Raw genomic sequence first — 16,644 nt, forward strand, 5'->3', positions numbered from 1 at the left:
TTTTTTTGGCGGAGGATGTCTTTTCGTCGTGGTCGTTGTATCGCGAGTGGTTCAACTTGGTGGACATCCATGCACTGGGTAATGTTTGCTCAGTGGCAGCTTTGGTAAGACTACCGACAAGATCCGAGGTGGCACCATCAATCCATCGCAGAATCAAGGGTTTCACGGTTTCTTCAAAAATGTGAACAAAGAAATGACGGAAATCAAGACCGATTCTTCCCAAGGACATGCCACAGTACTGAAGCTGCGTTAAGAGTGATGCCAGAGACGAAACGTCTTGAACCATGCCCAGGTACTCGGATAAAGTGGTCCGTATATCCAAGGTGAGGTGCACCATGTAGTCGGAAAGCAATGAATCTTGCTCCTCGTTTGAAAAGACGGATAGATACTGCGTGGCAATTTCAAACATTTGTTCTCGCATGATATCAATGTACTTTTTCAGGTAATCAACGGCATCTTGACTTCGTTTTCTGGTATCGTCCGACATTTCTCGTTTAATACGGTCCACGCGTTGCTCGAGGAAACTGTGGCGACATCTCAGAAACACCATGCGTAGTTCGTTCTCGGTCTGAAAGGTATCGAGACGACGCAAATAGCCAATGATATTCATGGCGGCTGCGAGTTTGATGGGGCGTCGGAGGTGAGACAAGAGTTGCATCAGCATCAGATCGGAATACGATTTGACTTGATCCTGGATGGTATCAATGACCGGCAACGGGTATCGTAAATGCAACAGCCGGACATGAGACGCCAGGTCCATGGCTTCCGAGTAATAACCGTTCAATACACATGTTTCCATCAACTGAGGAATCTCCAAAAGCTCCACAAGCACATTCTGGTGTTCCAACACACGTGTAATTTTTGACCGTTCTCCCATGACGGCCCCGGCTTCTTGCAGAAACGTATCGCAAGCGTCTTGCAACGCCGGTATGGTGGTCGCAAAGTCCGTCAGCTGGTGATCCAAGCCTTTCAGCGTTTCATCCACTTGATGTCGACAGGATTGCGCGTAAATAAAACAAGGATAATCGCGAAAAGCAAGCTGTTTCGCCTCTCGCTGCATCTTGTCTTGTTCGTGACGAAGTTCTTTCGGTTCGTTCAATAGTTCATTCAATGGCAACGACGTCAGACGATGGAGATAATCGCGGGTCCATTGGGATGTTTGCACAGCATTTTTCGACTCTTCATCCCACGATTGGGTAAGTAAATGGAGCAAATCGTCATTATCATCCAGACTGCCTGCAGAAACGGAGAGAGACATGGTGCGGTGGGGACATTCGTACGACCGAATGGACTGCCTAAATTTTTTCTTATTTTTAGCTGGCCACTGAAACCAGCCGACAACGACCCATTCTGCCACATCCAAAATTCGTGAAAATACACTATTAGCGAATTAGACTAGGAGCAAGTGGCAATCACTTGCTTGCGTTGCATCATCGATTCTATAACAGAGAAAAAGTGATATATCCAAGTCATGGGACAATGATAGTACGCTACTTGTTTCGCTAAATGAGTTTTTTATAATATGCTGCCAAACAAAAAACCTGCAAAATCTTTAAATACAATTAGCCAAATCATCAAGCCAGAGCATGCCTTTCAAAAATTGCTCATGACCATCATTGACAATTGGAAAAATTGATAAATAAAAAGCGAATAAAAGGTCACTTCATATATGACCAAGGTGGCCCCCATAGAGAACACTCTGTGTATGAGAGATATGGCTTATCTTCGCTTCAGCGCATCCAGGCGTTTCGCCAAGGCATCAAAATCATCGTTGGCACCACCGTCTCTGTCGGATGGCGAGCCGGAGGACGACGGAGTCGCTGGTTTTTTGTTGAGCTTATTCAGCGGCGGAAGGTTGGTGGGTATATCAGGTAAATCCAGCGCTGGTAAATCCGTGCTCTCCTGTTCCTGAATCATCTTTTAGTCTACAAAGAATCTAACCGATTTAACGTGCCACCATTTTACCTCTGCCTCTTTTGGTTTCGACGATTCAGCTACCAGCGGCGGTTCGAGAGCAGAAGTGGCAGCCTGCATCGACAAGACAAGACAACAAAATGAATAGCTGTAAGGATTAATGCGAGCAGAATGTAAACACCGACCTCCTTCGTACCACCGTTGCCATCATCATCATCATCCTCATCCGTATTGATATCATCTTCATCCGCAGCCAGAATATTGGATCTCCATGGAATATTGTATGCTTTTGCGATCTCTTCAAGATAACGTTCGACCAAAAAGGGGTCGGGGGCACTGACTTGTAGCTTGGCAATAACCTAGACATGCAAACCTGAATGTTTGACAAGCGTCTCTTCGAAAATGTCGGTATCCATACTTACGCGAGGATTCACACCACCATTCGTATTTTCAAGCGCTTCCATCATAAATTCTTTGCCGTACTTGAAGGCAAGCTGATCTCTAACCTAAAGATGGATCGAAATTTTTAAGTACCATCGTATCTGGCACCAAAAGGTTTGCGTTTTTCCTTTCTCTTTCACTTACTGCTCCCAGTTCTTTCACTTCGCCTGTTCTTGGGGCGGCCCAGATGATGGTGTTCACCGCTTCAGCAATGCCTTTATCGCATTCTCTGTGCAATATCATCATCTCGTTATCAACAATCCACACTTTCAAACGCTATTTGCTATTGTAAACTACGGCTTGCTTCCGTTGCCAACCTACCGATACTGCTCCACGAGACCGAAACGAGCAAGCAATAGATCACAGTACAGTTCCAGAATTTCCATGGCCTCCATGAGCAAGTCTTCGCGAATAATATGCTCCACTCGTACACGTGCACTTTCGTCTTTGCCTTTCTCCAAGAGAGTAGCGATTTCTCTTCGCTGATGCTGGTTGAGCGAATTCTTCTTGGCTTGCAGCATCTTTAGTCTATTGTGTGCAAGCTTGAGCTGCACCTTGAGCCGAGTAGGATTGAACATGACGAACAGCGAACAGGACTCTCACAGAAACGTTCCATGAAACAAAAAAAGATCAAGTTGGGCAAACGTGACTCCACAGTCCGGCACCACCAGTCCGGCGCAACCACGAACTGCATGCACTGCATTTAGGCACCACCACGTGACTTTGACGATTACGGCAACCTAAGCCAATCTTATTCCTTTGCGGTGCCTCGACCGCCTGTTTTCTCGTATTTTTTTTTTCCTTTGTCCTTCAAAATAAGTTGTTTCCCATCTCGGCCATGTCAGCGACAGAGTCTCAGGAACCGAGGTTAGATGAGGGATTGGCAGCGACGGCGAGCCATGTCCACCGACAAGAAAATAGGATGTACACTGACAACCACACCGACGAAGACCGGCCACGAACCATTCATCTCGGACGACGTTCCGAAATGGACGTAGATGAGCTTCTTGAACGTCAACGTTTGCGTGAAACGACCATGAAACCCACCCAGGACAAGATACGCATCTTTGACGGTGAAAATACGCCACAAAACATCGCTGCTTATGGCTTTTTATTGGGCATCCTTTGCGGTGGGGGGCTGCTGTTCGCTGTCATGTCGGACCCACAATGGCATATGCCCCAATTCGGATTCTTCCTTGCCGCATTAGCCTCGTTCCATTTCTTGGAATACATAGCCACCGCACTCTTCAATGCACACAAGTTGACATTAGACTGTAAGCAAATTGATCCGATCCGCACAGTCACCGCCAATATCATTCGTAACCACCGTCCATTTTTCTAGCCTTCCTCATCAATCACAGCGCTCATTACCATGCCGCACACGCAGCAGCCCTCATCGAGTTTCTTGTGGAATACTTCTTTTTCCCGTCTTGGAAAACGTTTGGCTGGATCAATTGCTTTGGTAAATGAAATACAACGACCCTCTTTTTATTTGTATTTTTATTCACTCTCTTTTGATTGTCCAGGTCTTGTTCTGGTGTTCATCGGCCAGGCTGTACGAACTATCGCCATGTTTTCTGCCAGACACAATTTTTCGCATCACATTGTTGATGTGAAGGAAAGAGACCATGTATTAGTTACTCATGGCATTTACAGGTAACACAATTAGCTGTCTGCTGCCAACAATGAAATTCAATACTTACATAAAATTGACACCGTAGCATTATGCGACATCCGTCGTACTTTGGTTTTTATTGGTGGGCGGTCGGTGTCCAATTTTTGCTACTCAATCCCATCTGCCTCGGTTTATTTGTGTATTGGCTCCACCGCTTCTTCTCCGAACGTATCGTGTATGAAGAGTATACGCTTCTTCGTTTCTTTGGTAATGACTGGAAAACGTACAAAGCCCGAACACCGACCTGGATGCCCCTAATTCCTTAGTGCGCCGTTCTCATTTTGACTTTTTTCCTCTTTCCCCTTTATGCAATCATTGATTCCCACCAGTAACACAGCATATAAGCAGAACTAGATATCATCACCCACTTCTCTCTTCATCTAAACCATTAAATTTTTTGGAGCAACAGTTCTTTTTTTCCCATATGGGACGTTCCTGGCACCCGTGGTTTTTCTCTTTGCCTTGTTTGCAAAAATCGAAAAAGTGATGCTTTTTCAACAAGGAAAGTGGAAAGCCACGATGAGAAATGTCCTTTTTTCAACCAATTTACAGTAGCTTGTTGAATGCGAGTGCGCAGTGTTCCCACGTTGCGCCAACAATGAATTCTCTTATCATAAAATGCACGCGAACTTATTAATCGAGCGTGCCCCGCATCAAGTGTTGGACCTGTCGGTGCTCTATGAAGGACCGTATACAGAGCTTGACAATCAACCCATTGAAACTCTTTTCAAACCATAATCAGGTCATCTTAGGTTTCTTTTGAGCGTCAAAGACAAGTCTGTTTTGCGAAAAAAAAAAAAAAAGAATCTGTGGAATCTTTGCAATCCAAAGCGAATGAACCCGTGACCAGTATGATGGAGATAGCCATAATAAGATGGGCGCATATCGACAGAGTGCGCACCATGTAATATGGACAGTGGATTCACAGAAGAAACGATAGCTTGGATGTGAAATCATGGTAGCAATCGGAAAGGTACACTTTCATGAAACCGTAACATGGATCCTTTGGTTGCTGCCCTTTTGGGTGCTTGACCAGCAAATCATCATCAGCGTGATTATTCTAAGGTTTTATTAGAGCAATATTCAAATATTGTAATCCATTGGTGCCCATTTTTGTCTTCAAAGAGACGAATCACCAATGGAACGAAGATCCAGACAGCAAATTCTCAAATTGTTTGCTGTGGGCATTCACTAAACATCAATACTCATACCGATTTTCCATAATGCAGTCATCTCCCTCCCGTTGTCAGCCTTTGTAGGGAGATTAGTGAGAACGCGTGTCTTTGACGCATATATCCCCTGTTATTTACTGGAAAATATGTCGATTTCATGGTCTATCAAAATTGTGCAGGAATGCTACGTTTCAACTGTGGGCATAAAATTGCTACATATCATTTCCATTTTGGGCAAAACAAATATAACTTTCTCACAGGAAATCGGGCTGTCTTCGTGTCACAGATTCTTCGAAAGCTAAAAGTTTCCTTCAGTACTGTCCGTTTTTTTTCTCAATGCACATGGAGATAAGGTGTTTACAGTGGGTGAGGTTCGTGAATGGTTTGAGTTGGAAGAAAACACTGGACTTAAGAAAACATCATTTTGCAAGTCAAGTTTCTCTGTTTGCATTAAAAATCATATTATTATGAAAATTTCTAATGTTTGCAAGAATCCGCGCGACATATAAAATGGAAATCTCGTTGGTATTGGCTTATTATTTGTTCATGATGGGTACCTGGGTCCTTTGTATCGTACAGATCAAGGAACCGCCTCGGCTCGATGTCCAGTGAATCGTTGCCGGGCAAATGGACTTTAAGACAAGCATATGAATAGATTATTCCTTGAAGACCAGCCGAAAGATATCGCGACACATGATCCAAGCCACTATAGGAGGATCGGATGACCTACAGAAAAAAAAAAGACGGATTCAAGCATCGCAAGACATGGGGTGCAGACCCGATCATGGGGATTGTGTAACGGCAAAACCTAAGAAGACCGAGTTACATCAGTTGCGTGACACGAACTCCATCACGAGCAATGCACGGGCATCTAGGCCTGGACAAAGTTACATGCGCTGGTTCTGATGGTTCATGGTTTTCCCTATGCATTATTGCATCGGTTGATTCCCGTTGCTGTAACCCGATAAAGAGAGATTCCTCTCCATATTGCTGCATAGATCTTGTCGTCGCAGTCTTCAGATCGTTTTTGGTTAGACTGATGTCGGGCTTCACTCCTCCTTTCTCACGAAAATATACTACTCATATGTTGATTTTTTTTTTTTTACACCTCTTATTTTCGGATTACTTTTTCCAGCCAAACTCTTTCCTTTGTCTTCTTTCTCTCTGTTTTTTCATTTTTTTTTCCATTCGTCGCATCCTCAACTTCTTTTCCCCCTTTTTTCCTTTTTTTTTTGTACTTGATCATCACTTTTTTATAAACATTCTTCCCCTACATCGCATGGATCGGATGAATGATGAAGACGAGGATTATACCTTGTATCACCAACAGTCGTCCTTGCTGAAGCTGCCAAATGAAATTCTGGAAGCGGTCATACGAGCGGCATCGACGATTGAACGGGATGATGAATGTCAGTTTTTAGGATGGCAGTATCCGGAATACGAATACGCCGACCTCAAGGCCATTGCACTCACCTGCCGGCGCCTGTACATGCTCTGCGCACCCTATCTTTGGAGGGATAAGGAGTTCATTCTTCCACGGCAGGACGACCAAAAGAACGAAACAGCCGAGGTACAAATGGCGACCGATATTCTTTCCAAACAAGCCCTCTTCCAACGGCTCCGGCATCTCGGCTGTTACGTTCGGTCTCTCAGCAGGGATCTCACCAACGGGCCTCACTACGATATGAGCAATTCCAATCTCATGGCCCAACTGGTATGCAATTTACGAGCACTCCGCATCGATTTTCATCCCAAAGTACGCTCCGAACATTATGGCTTGAAGTTCTTCATCCAACACTGTCCGTCGCTTTCGGAACTGTATCTGGAAAACTGCCGGGATACTTATGACGATTTCTGGTCGCTTATTGAATATCGACATCCACTGCGATCTCTCACTTTGCTGTGTTGTACGGTGAAAGAACAAACACTGTTGCAGCTCATCAATTTGTTCAAGCCTACATTAAAACGACTGCTACTGCAAAAGGTCCTCATCGAACCCGATCCACTCCATTCCACGAAAACCGATTCGCATCCTCTCTATTCCCATCACGACGTCTCTCCCAAAAGAATACCCAGCCACATCTATGTACACATGCTTTCATCCCAAAATCTTACACGACTCGCATTATCTGATTCCATCGCATACTCTACACTCGAAAAGATCGTTGAAGGGTCTCCAAAACTGGAGAAGCTTGCCATTATTCTGCATGAAATGAACCCCGTATTGGCCACGCGATGCATTTTACTACTAGCCAAACTGGATTGTTTAACCATCTTATCACTCGCTTTCCGGCACATTTTTCCACGCACCAATACCTATCAACGACTACCGTGCTGCGCCCCGGCCAGTGCGTGGTCCTATTTCGCATCCCATCTACCTTCGCTGCGCCTCATTCACATCTCGGCAACCCAACTTTTACTTCACTCTGACTTTATGTTACGTCTGGTTACTGCACGAAGTCATTTGCTTCACGTTATGCTCCATCACATTGCTTGGGTTCCGGATGACGAGCTTGATATCACCGAATTGAATGATGACCAGATAGCCGAAGCCCATGCAAAAGACATGGCCACCGCCTCGGATAGAATGGACGCTTGGCAACAGGATCCGTGTTTATGGCAAGACATCCAATCCTATTTTCTTTCATATGATGAAGCTGAACTCAAAGGATTTCGATGTTTTGATGAGACGGATCAGGTTTGTTTTGTGAAAGGGTTCGATGATTGGACCAAAGGCACCTGAGCCCCTCCAGAAACACCGGACTCTTTCCCTTTGATATGACCCGGGCTTGGATTCGCTAGAGATGTTATTATTGCGCACATATTTTTTTTTGGAAGTCAAAAAAAAAGAGGGGACTTTTGTAGCGAACAACTTTCAAGGACCTAAGCCACTTGATAGCGACATGAAACGAATCCTATCCATCTATCAGCAAACGGCAATGATCGACAAGTTGGTCCAGCTATCAAGCCCTTCGATATGGATTAAAGCAGAGTCTTTCATTGAATAAGAAAAATAAATTGGATGCTCTTTTCCCATTTTACAAACAGACTGGTTGACTGACTCTTTGAATTCGCATGAAAATGAATTATCGAGAGTGCACCGACTGTAATAAACAAAATCAAAGCAATCTTCTTCTATTTACCCACGAACAGCCTCATTCATGCAATTTAGCTAGAATAATATTTCGACAACAAAAAGAGCGCCCTTATTAAATTAATAAAATAAGCAAAGTCACATTGCCTTTTTAGGTTATAACTCTACATAGAAAGGGTTCTCATGCCATATTACCTTTGGGGCCATAATTACGCACTGTGTACGAAGAAGTCCACCCAAATATGCAAGTGACCCACACACTGTTAAAATAGTCTCTGTCACATTGCCTTTTCCGGGCCATTGCCACATCCTGTTCGTCAAAAAACAATCAACCCAAAAAGGGACGTTGCCCACACACTGTCCGACAATATATAAAAGAGAAAGATTCCCTTTTTGATTTTTAATTTAGTTATATCCTGTCACAACTAAAAAAATAATCTACAGTATTCCTTGCCGTTGTGGAAGTACGGATCATCGAAGAATTATGAGCTCATGGTGTCCGTTGAACCCCAGGAATACAACTACTGGACAGTTTATTCAAGAGCAGCCGTTTATTCAAGAAGCACAAGCGCAGCAGTTTTTTCATGTCTCTCCAAAATGTATATACACTTTTTAAAAAATTCGCGAAATCCAAATAGACCTTACCAGACGCTGCCAATGTGGACGTACGGATCATCAAAGAATGACGAGTTCACGGTGTCTGTTGAATCGCATGAATACAACTGCTGAGTTTATTCAACTCACCCAACAAGGTATTTTACATATTCTCTTGGCAGTAGTTTATTCAAAATTATGCCGCGTTGTATACATTTGTCTTGGATATTTTCCAATTTCCGAGATCCCGATAGTTCTACTTTGTCAATGTGGCGGTACAGACCACCAAAACGTGTCAAGCTCGCTCTGTCCCTTTAAGTCTTGGAAATATGACAGATGACGTTGAGGATACCGTCCCACTTGCTCCTGTGTCTTCAACTACGGAAGGTATGTATTCTCTTCAAAGTTCCTCTAACCCTGCATGCATTAAGAGCTTCTATTTTCCATTTACGTTGTTTTATGAGCAGGATCATCCCACAATATCGCCCGCATCTCCTTTGAAGAATTTCAAAGAGGCGCCTCAATTCGAGCTCCAAACGTCAACGTCGATTGAGTAATGGACAATAGCAGCATGACCTTGGTATGTGTTTCCTGTGGAGCCAAAGGTTGGGACACCGAAAAAGTAGCTGGAACCCGTCAAGAACCTCGGTTTCCCATTTGCTGCGTCGAGCCAACGCCCAACCAAAGGCAGAAAAACGCTGCTTACTAAATTGGGTTTTGATATACTGTAGACTGATGAGGAGTTAGCCAATGCAAGATCTGGCACTTATACCTTCCGTATGCATGGCACTATCCATCATAGAATTACCCAATATGCATCCTCAGCAAACTTTTAACCGTCTTTCCCGCAAGTATACATATATGATCCTGATATCCAGCAGCGACATCGGTCATCTCTGTTTGACGATCTCCATCCCCAAATCCTACAACTTTGCAGACGATGTTGGCTGGGGTGGATCGATAGACCCGCATGTAGCAATCTGCTGGAGAACACTTGCGAGGTGATGATACTGAAACGCGATGTGAAAATTGTTCTACGCAACATGTATAATACCCGTTGCCTTTTACCCGGAGATCATCGCGGACAGTATCTGCATCCGGCAGCCACCGATATAGCTGCTATCATACCAGACAGACCAAGACAACAGGGCATCATGACCGCTACTGTCGCGATATTAGAATAAAGCTGCAAGGCGGTGGCGGTTCTACGTATTGACAAACGCCATCCTATTTATGACCCATTACAGTACACGCTCATATTCCCGAGGGGAAAGCACTGCTGTTGGGAATCATATGGGACAGCAAGTCACCATACCTCGCATCAGACTTTACTATGAGAAAGCTGATCTTCCGTTTACGCTCTCACGTCGACAATTGCCTTTACATCCGTTTTTGCCCTAACCATTAACAAATCACAAGGCCAATCCTTGAGCAAAGTTGGGTTATCCGGTTTCAGTGTTTAGTCATGGTCAAATATAATTTTAATGATTTGGAAGATGAAAATAAAAAGCTATATTTACAGTTGAAAGACGCGAGAATGAATTTATACTCCTTGAAAGCAAGTTTGAAGAAGCAGCAACACAAGGGTAGTTAAACAGCTTCTACCGAATCACGGTACTTGATAGTTAACAGTTTTCCTTTTATTAGGAAAAGGAAAGGAGAAGGCGAATCCAGAGTCGGACATTCCTCCAACTGTGCCCACATTTCAAGCCTTTGGTTGCGAGGATTCAACGGAAAACATTGACATCAGCCAGCTCAAGAAGGAAGCTCGCGCCAAAAATAGAAAATTGGTTTTCAGCGGCACTGGTTACGGTGTTTGTACCATGTCGGCAACAGTACCCTTGACGCTCGACCAATACCACGCCCATGTACAACTCTACAACAGGTTCCAAGTTCTTGGTGATCGCGAGCTCCAACCAATGGATACGGTAGTGGATCCGGCTTTTCAAGTACCAACCCCTCATCGTATCACAGCCAAGCAGTTAGATGTACTCTCTTTGGCGCACAAAAATGCCAGGTTACGAGAAAGACGAAAGGCAAAACATCCCCAGCTTTTGGATGCAGAGCGACAGCTCAAAGAGCGGTCTTTTAAACTGCAACCACATCAGCCGAAGTTGAGCAATGCCAAAAGGTGTGTATTTGAAGCACTTATCTTTCCCTTCAAAATATTCATGATTCTTTTAGATTGCAAGAGAGACAAGAGACATTCTGCGCGGTTTTTACCATTCTCCCCGAGCCCACCGTGACATATGGTCCCAAGAATTAGTCGACAAAGCGCGCCTACCGACAAGTTGCAGCCAAAGAAAGGGCGGCTATAAGGCATGCTTCAGGTTCACGACGGTCGTTGGTCATCATGATGATCGGAACGCAGGGGACTGGGGTGGGCAGTCGCATTAAGGCCACGCCAGGCGCGGTGGCAAGAAACTAAGAAAAGAACACAGTCAGCACGCTGTTGTGGGGATGACGAACGAGTTTCGTAGTTCACAAACGTGCATGGGCTGTTTCGGTCCGGTCATCCGACCAAACAGGAAAGCCGTTGGAGCAGGTTCGAAAATACGCTCAGTTCACGGATCGTCTTTGTGTATGAATATCGATTGTCCGTTATATCGAACAGGACGAGCCACACAAAACCGGGACACCCAAGCAGCAACGTGCATCGCTCTTGCTGGTGCAAGCTTCTTGCTCGACGGGATGAAATTACACCCATTTTCAAAAAATTCAGCCATGAATCATATGCTGAAAAAAATCATTACCACCCCGCACACCGATAACACAGAATCTTGACTACGATATTTGACAGTGATGCTGAATAGGACAAATTTTAGATGCAGGTGCTGCGGAGGCTTCTTCCAATGGGGGAGACACACGACGTAGTGTTCGCGGGCATTAACGTAAGCATGACAGTTGGCTCATATCCAAAAATTTATACTCATAAAATGTTTGTAGGTCTGGTAAGATAATGACTTAATCGTATTACAAAACGGAATACTCATCAAGAGAACGCTGTTTATAACTGCTCGAGGTTATCCTTTTTCTCTTTTGGTTTTCATTGTTTTAAGGTAAAGTTTATTTAAGAATTGGCTTAATTGGTCCTTACCCTAATATATATCGTAGCCACTGCCGCAAAAGGATAATCGAAAGCAGCGTAAACAAAATTCTTAAATCTAGTCAGAAACCATGCCCGATTTCAAACCTCTTTTTCCCTGCCAATTTGATTCCTTCAGCCTTCTTTTACGGATGGTAGCTGAACAATGACTTTTCTTCCTTATCAGGTGCCTAGATAAACATAACATTTCTAGCAATCCAGATTATTCCAGTCCGAGGCGGGCGAGGCAAAATAACCACACAATGACCATGCCACGCGAAAATTTTGTCCTGTAGGAGTTTTTGGTGTGCCGCTTACGTTTCACGCTCCGTCGTGTGACTTTTTTTAAGCTCACGTTTGCGTCACCTCAGATTTTTTTCTTTTTTTTTTTTCACTCTGGAAAAATATAAAAGGAACGACTTTTTTTTGTCAAATGTCATTATCTGCGGATTCTCTTTTTTTTTCCCTATCTGTGATTTTTTTTTTCTTTCTTTCTTTCTTTTTTCTTCCTTTCTTTCTCTCGTCCAGTTAACTTGAACTTAACCCAGTATTACCCAAAAAACCATGACGGAAAGGTTTACACCAGAAGGCATACGGGCTTGGCTGTCGGATGAATTCAGTCTAAATGGGTGGCATTCGGCTGTGGTTGCTCAAGAATTATCCGATGATGTTTTAAACGTGATTCGTATGCACTACACGACTTACGACAAGGCGACAAGATTAGGCGTGTTGTTCTCTCTACTTTACATTCGAAAAGGCGAGTTACATGAAATGCGTGACAATATTAAAGAGGTATGTATTTTTTTTTCTTTTCTTTTCATGAATTGCGACATGTGTGATTTTTTCTTGTTCTATTGGCAAGGATGTTGGGGAGAACCAATGATGCGGGCTAGTTTTGTTTTTTGTTTTTGCCAAATGAACATTTTAAAGCACACAGAAAGCAAAGAAATTTAAGCTTAGGATGGTGAAAAAGCAAAGAAAGAGAGAGGGAAAAGGAGAATGGCAGTCATGCATTTACCGAAATGAGCAGTATCCGCATTGGAACTCATCTCCTTTTGCCAATTGACTATCTACTTTAAACCTGCCTATAATTGGAAAGTATAAGAAAAGTGACAAAATAGCCGCCCTACTTTGCATCATCCTTTCTTTTGTTGTTTCAACTAATAAAGGTTATTGTCATTGGGGCGCGTAAGTACTGGATTTCCGAAACAGATGAAACAAGAAGCAAGGGGGTTTTTTTCTGGAAGGGATGGTTTGGTTTGGTGCCTTTTGACCATTTTACAACAACAACAAGCTTGCCATGAGATCACCAGCATCGTGCGGTATTCCAAAGTGGTTCACTTGGCAACTCTCAAGCAGCGACTCTTTTTTCCCTTTCTTCTTTGCAAAATCACCAGAAAAGCAAAACTTGACATTTTCATTCACTCATCTCACCTCAACCTTTTTTTTCCCCCTCTTCTACCTAGATTCTGACTCTGGGCACCAACGACGATGACGACTGGGTGCGCTTAACGGCTCATATTTTGAACGATTTTTGGTCCTCGAAGCGGTTCAACACTCAAATCCAGGAATGGTCTTCTTCTGTCCAGCCTGTTTTGGATCAAGTCAGTCAAACCAGTAAGTGATAAATGAGATATCAGAGACCCATTGATATCGTGGCAGGCTAAGTTTTTCTTTTTCTTTTTTTATATATTCTAGTTCAATCCAAAGGCTTTAGCTTCCATCCGATCGAATTCACGATTCTGCAAGTCGATGCTCGTCCCGATTGTCCCTACGTTTCCGACGTGTTTCGATCTGATAAACCCACGACGGCCCAGCATTTTCAATTAAGTACTCGTCCCGGTGACACGATTTCGTCCGACGATCGTATGGCTCGTTTCGAAACCATTCTCCGTGAAGAAAAAATGGAATTGGAGGAAGCCGAATTGGAATCCTCCACCGTGAATGCAGGATTTGCCAAATTTGGATCATCCCCCCTCCCCTCGCCTACTTCTGCTGTACCGCCTCAACCAGGTATCCCAGGCAGACCACCGGCCGCACGACCAGGCGTGCCTCCAAGAAGTTTATCGACAGGCTCCGTTCATGGTATGACTGGTATGCGACCGACCCCCCGTCCTCCCGGATCAAGTAGCCTGTTTATGCCACGTCAACCCGCTCGACGATCACCGAACGCTAGCAAACCTAGTTTCCTGAGACCGTCAGGTCCACCTCGTTTCAACTCGATGAACAAAGCAACAGGTAAGCGTCAAGAAAAGGATGAACAATGCGTTTGCATCGACGCAATAAAGCTTACAATCCGTTTCTTTTTTCATGCGTAGCTGCCAAGCCAGATATCAATACGCCAAGAGGATTCATCAAACAATCTCGGGTACAAATGCTTGACTTCAACGATGCAACAATGCTTCAAGAAAGTAACAGCGAAGCCATTGATAAAGCCAAACAAAGTATGGAAGCGTTTTATTGCAAAGGTCAAATAGGGTTGCGAATATGCCGTACTGACAGCGTGCTTCTATAGATCTTCATTCCCAACAAGAGGCAAAGAAACAACAAGCCGCAGAAGAACGCCGAAAAGCCCAAGAAGAAAGGAAGCGTGCACTTGCTATTGAACGTGAGGAAAGAAAAGCCAAATCGAGACGACGATCCTCCAATGAATCCGGTCAATTGGCTCCAGCGTCGACCACCACTACCACCACAACAACCTCTGAGACCAGCGATCAGCGTAAGTTTGGCGAAAAAAAAAAATGAATCAGCTCATGCGCATATTTTTTAACATCTTTTATGGTCATTAGCCATGGACACAGACGAAGTCTCCTCATCCGATAATACTAAAGAACCAGAAACCAAAATTGAACGTAAGTTTTTCTTGAACCCATCAATGGTTAACAGATCGGGTTTTCTTACTGACTTTTTTTTTTTTGCCTTTCCTTGTTTTGCTTCATCTCACAGCAGGTTTATTACCGGAATCACCCAACATTACGCCACCGCCACAATAATGAAGATAGAGAATATTTTCATTTTCCTCTTCACCTCCTTTTTATCATCCTAGTACATAGTTTTTATATCTTCGCTGTATCTACTGCTTAATCTGCATATATTCCTTCCTTTAAACATCTTCTCACGCTCTATCCTTATACACATATGCTTTTTGTGCATTTGAGAATTTCTAGCCCATACAGCATGCTTTACTCGGCGATTAACACGCAATCTACAGCCACAGAATAATACCATCGCTCCAGATAAAGAAAGAACAACGTTGAAAGACATTTTCATTTGATCATCAGGAAATAAAAACTCGCTTCATCTAATCAGCGTTTCCATAAATGGTAGGTTTGAAATTTTCCTATTGGCGGAACCAGCGTGGTTCAGGGCCAATCCTACACTTGAAGGTGTTGTTCCCTTCCTTTGTTTGCAGTAATACATGACGGGTCCCGTGTACTCTTCTGTGGGCAGTCTCATCATTGACAATATCCGATTTGAAGATGGTAGAGAGCAGTTGAATATTCTCGGTGGTGCAGGCATCTTTGCAATTTATGGTAGAATTCACTGGCCCATCAAGTCGGCATACGTGCACAAAATGCTCACCATTCAATGCTTTCATAATGTTAGGCATGCGACTTTGGCAACCACGTTCCTTGTCAAAGTCCATTGGCTACGTTGTTCAAAAGGGGTTCGATTACCCAGAGAGTCTTGATAAAGAATTACATTCCCTGGAAATGTCGCTAATTGAGAAGGTACACGAGGATAAACCCACAACTCGCGGTTGGAATTACTTTGGAGCCCACGACCATCGGTAAATGGCACAAAGAGGCAATGGTTTGACGTTCATATTTTTGGTCTGATAAAGTCAAGGATAGAGATTTCGAGTATGTCCATCCAATCATTCGAACCACTCCCGCCGATTACCCAGATGCATGGATATTGTCGATCCGTATTGCTCACATTATTTCCTCCGCCGACCGGGCTATCGATATTGTGAACGATTGGCGGAAACGTGAAACCGCATTGAACAAAACATCGCCACCCACAGATTTCATCTGGGAACCGTTGCCCTGGGCATGTTTACCCGAGGTTTGTACAACGACATTTTTCATCGTCAAGGCTATTTCGCGAAAAATAACGAACATTGATCAATGGTAGAACCTTGAAATGGCATGTCAAGCAGCGAAAATGGTCAACATCTTGTCACCAAACCATGAAGAAGCAGCAGCATTGTTAGGGCTGGGCCTGAAGCAACTTATTAATCAACATGGATTGCACGGTGCCGTGGAATATTGCGCTCGACAATTGTTCGAAAAAACATTTTGCGGATTGCCCGGCCGAGTCATCGTGATTCGCACGGGCAAACATGGTGCAGCGGTGGTACATTCACCCGATACCACGACCAAAGGCCTGGTCATTCGCTGGATACCCGCCTATTGGAAGGACCCCACCCAGGTTCAAGATGTGACAGGAGCAGGCAACGCTTTTTGTGGCGGTTACGCCGTTGGGTGGATCGAAACCAACAAAGATCCCATGAAGTCATGCTTGTACGGCGCTGTTTCCGCCAGTTATGCTGTCGAACAAGTCGGAGTCCCTGTTCGTCATGGTGATGAGCAATGGAATCAAGGACCTTCCCCATCCGAACGTCTGGCTACCTTGCAACAAGCATGTCATCAATAACCATAGATAC

The 16,644-nt window shown here is 44.1% G+C and overlaps 7 protein-coding genes across 7 annotated transcripts; 5 read left to right on the plus strand and 2 right to left on the minus strand.

The window, feature by feature from the left end:
• Positions 1-187: 187 nt before the first annotated feature.
• On the minus strand, positions 188-1,258 carry BYT42DRAFT_487477 (oligomeric Golgi complex subunit 8; the record flags this gene model as incomplete). Its single annotated transcript, XM_051563804.1, has 1 exon — positions 188-1,258. A coding segment is annotated over one exon (1,071 nt), but the record flags the coding sequence as incomplete, so codon positions are not given.
• Positions 1,259-1,488: 230 nt separating this feature from the next.
• On the minus strand, positions 1,489-2,964 carry BYT42DRAFT_550554 (regulator of Vps4 activity in the MVB pathway-domain-containing protein). Its single transcript, XM_051566147.1, has 6 exons — positions 2,677-2,964; positions 2,500-2,584; positions 2,337-2,420; positions 2,100-2,273; positions 1,966-2,028; positions 1,489-1,908 (listed from the first exon to the last, which is right to left on the minus strand). Exons 1-6 carry the CDS (start codon positions 2,931-2,933, stop codon positions 1,720-1,722), a joined length of 852 nt encoding a protein of 283 aa, XP_051427827.1. The 5' UTR covers positions 2,934-2,964; the 3' UTR covers positions 1,489-1,719.
• A 565-nt stretch (positions 2,965-3,529) lies between these two features.
• BYT42DRAFT_488317 (Isoprenylcysteine carboxyl methyltransferase family-domain-containing protein) lies at positions 3,530-4,296 on the plus strand (the record flags this gene model as incomplete). Its single annotated transcript, XM_051563865.1, has 4 exons — positions 3,530-3,629; positions 3,698-3,817; positions 3,882-4,011; positions 4,077-4,296. 4 exons carry the CDS (start codon positions 3,530-3,532, stop codon positions 4,294-4,296), a joined length of 570 nt encoding a protein of 189 aa, XP_051427828.1.
• Positions 4,297-6,316: 2,020 nt separating this feature from the next.
• Positions 6,317-8,237, plus strand: BYT42DRAFT_550558 (uncharacterized protein). Its single transcript, XM_051566148.1, has one exon. The coding sequence runs from the start codon at positions 6,482-6,484 to the stop codon at positions 7,943-7,945; it is 1,464 nt and encodes a 487-aa protein (XP_051427829.1). The 5' UTR covers positions 6,317-6,481; the 3' UTR covers positions 7,946-8,237.
• Positions 8,238-10,713: 2,476 nt separating this feature from the next.
• Positions 10,714-11,783, plus strand: BYT42DRAFT_550568 (uncharacterized protein; the record flags this gene model as incomplete). The annotated part of the gene is made up of 3 exons (XM_051566149.1): positions 10,714-11,021; positions 11,299-11,674; positions 11,716-11,783. The coding sequence occupies 2 exons, from the start codon at positions 10,714-10,716 to the stop codon at positions 11,672-11,674; spliced, it is 684 nt and encodes a 227-aa protein (XP_051427830.1). The 3' UTR covers positions 11,716-11,783.
• A 641-nt stretch (positions 11,784-12,424) lies between these two features.
• On the plus strand, positions 12,425-15,284 carry BYT42DRAFT_1149 (uncharacterized protein). Its single transcript, XM_051562117.1, has 7 exons — positions 12,425-12,767; positions 13,442-13,592; positions 13,674-14,213; positions 14,294-14,419; positions 14,491-14,694; positions 14,765-14,827; positions 14,925-15,284. The coding sequence occupies exons 1-7, from the start codon at positions 12,540-12,542 to the stop codon at positions 14,966-14,968; spliced, it is 1,356 nt and encodes a 451-aa protein (XP_051427831.1). The 5' UTR covers positions 12,425-12,539; the 3' UTR covers positions 14,969-15,284.
• A 109-nt stretch (positions 15,285-15,393) lies between these two features.
• BYT42DRAFT_609097 (Ribokinase-like protein) lies at positions 15,394-16,634 on the plus strand (the record flags this gene model as incomplete). Its single annotated transcript, XM_051571222.1, has 4 exons — positions 15,394-15,508; positions 15,582-15,765; positions 15,830-16,043; positions 16,113-16,634. 4 exons carry the CDS (start codon positions 15,394-15,396, stop codon positions 16,632-16,634), a joined length of 1,035 nt encoding a protein of 344 aa, XP_051427832.1.
• Between the last annotated feature and the right edge of the window lie 10 nt (positions 16,635-16,644).

The sequence above is a fragment of the Radiomyces spectabilis genome, assembly GCF_025331425.1.
Source record: "Radiomyces spectabilis strain NRRL 2753 chromosome Unknown BYT42scaffold_1, whole genome shotgun sequence".
NCBI lineage: Eukaryota > Fungi > Mucoromycota > Mucoromycetes > Mucorales > Radiomycetaceae > Radiomyces > Radiomyces spectabilis.

Coding starts and splice junctions, on each gene's coding strand:
- BYT42DRAFT_550554 (XM_051566147.1), bottom strand. CDS start 2,933: ATGTTCAATCCTACTCGGCTCAAGGTGCAGCTCAAGCTTGCACACAAT. Junction 2,585..2,676: donor GGTCTCGTGGAGCAGTATCG/GTAGGTTGGCAA, acceptor GATATTGCACAG/AGAATGCGATAAAGGCATTG. Junction 2,421..2,499: donor AAGTGAAAGAACTGGGAGCA/GTAAGTGAAAGA, acceptor ATCCATCTTTAG/GTTAGAGATCAGCTTGCCTT.
- BYT42DRAFT_550558 (XM_051566148.1), top strand. CDS start 6,482: ATGGATCGGATGAATGATGAAGACGAGGATTATACCTTGTATCACCAA.
- BYT42DRAFT_1149 (XM_051562117.1), top strand. CDS start 12,540: ATGACGGAAAGGTTTACACCAGAAGGCATACGGGCTTGGCTGTCGGAT. Junction 13,593..13,673: donor GGATCAAGTCAGTCAAACCA/GTAAGTGATAAA, acceptor TATATATTCTAG/TTCAATCCAAAGGCTTTAGC. Junction 14,214..14,293: donor CTCGATGAACAAAGCAACAG/GTAAGCGTCAAG, acceptor TTTCATGCGTAG/CTGCCAAGCCAGATATCAAT.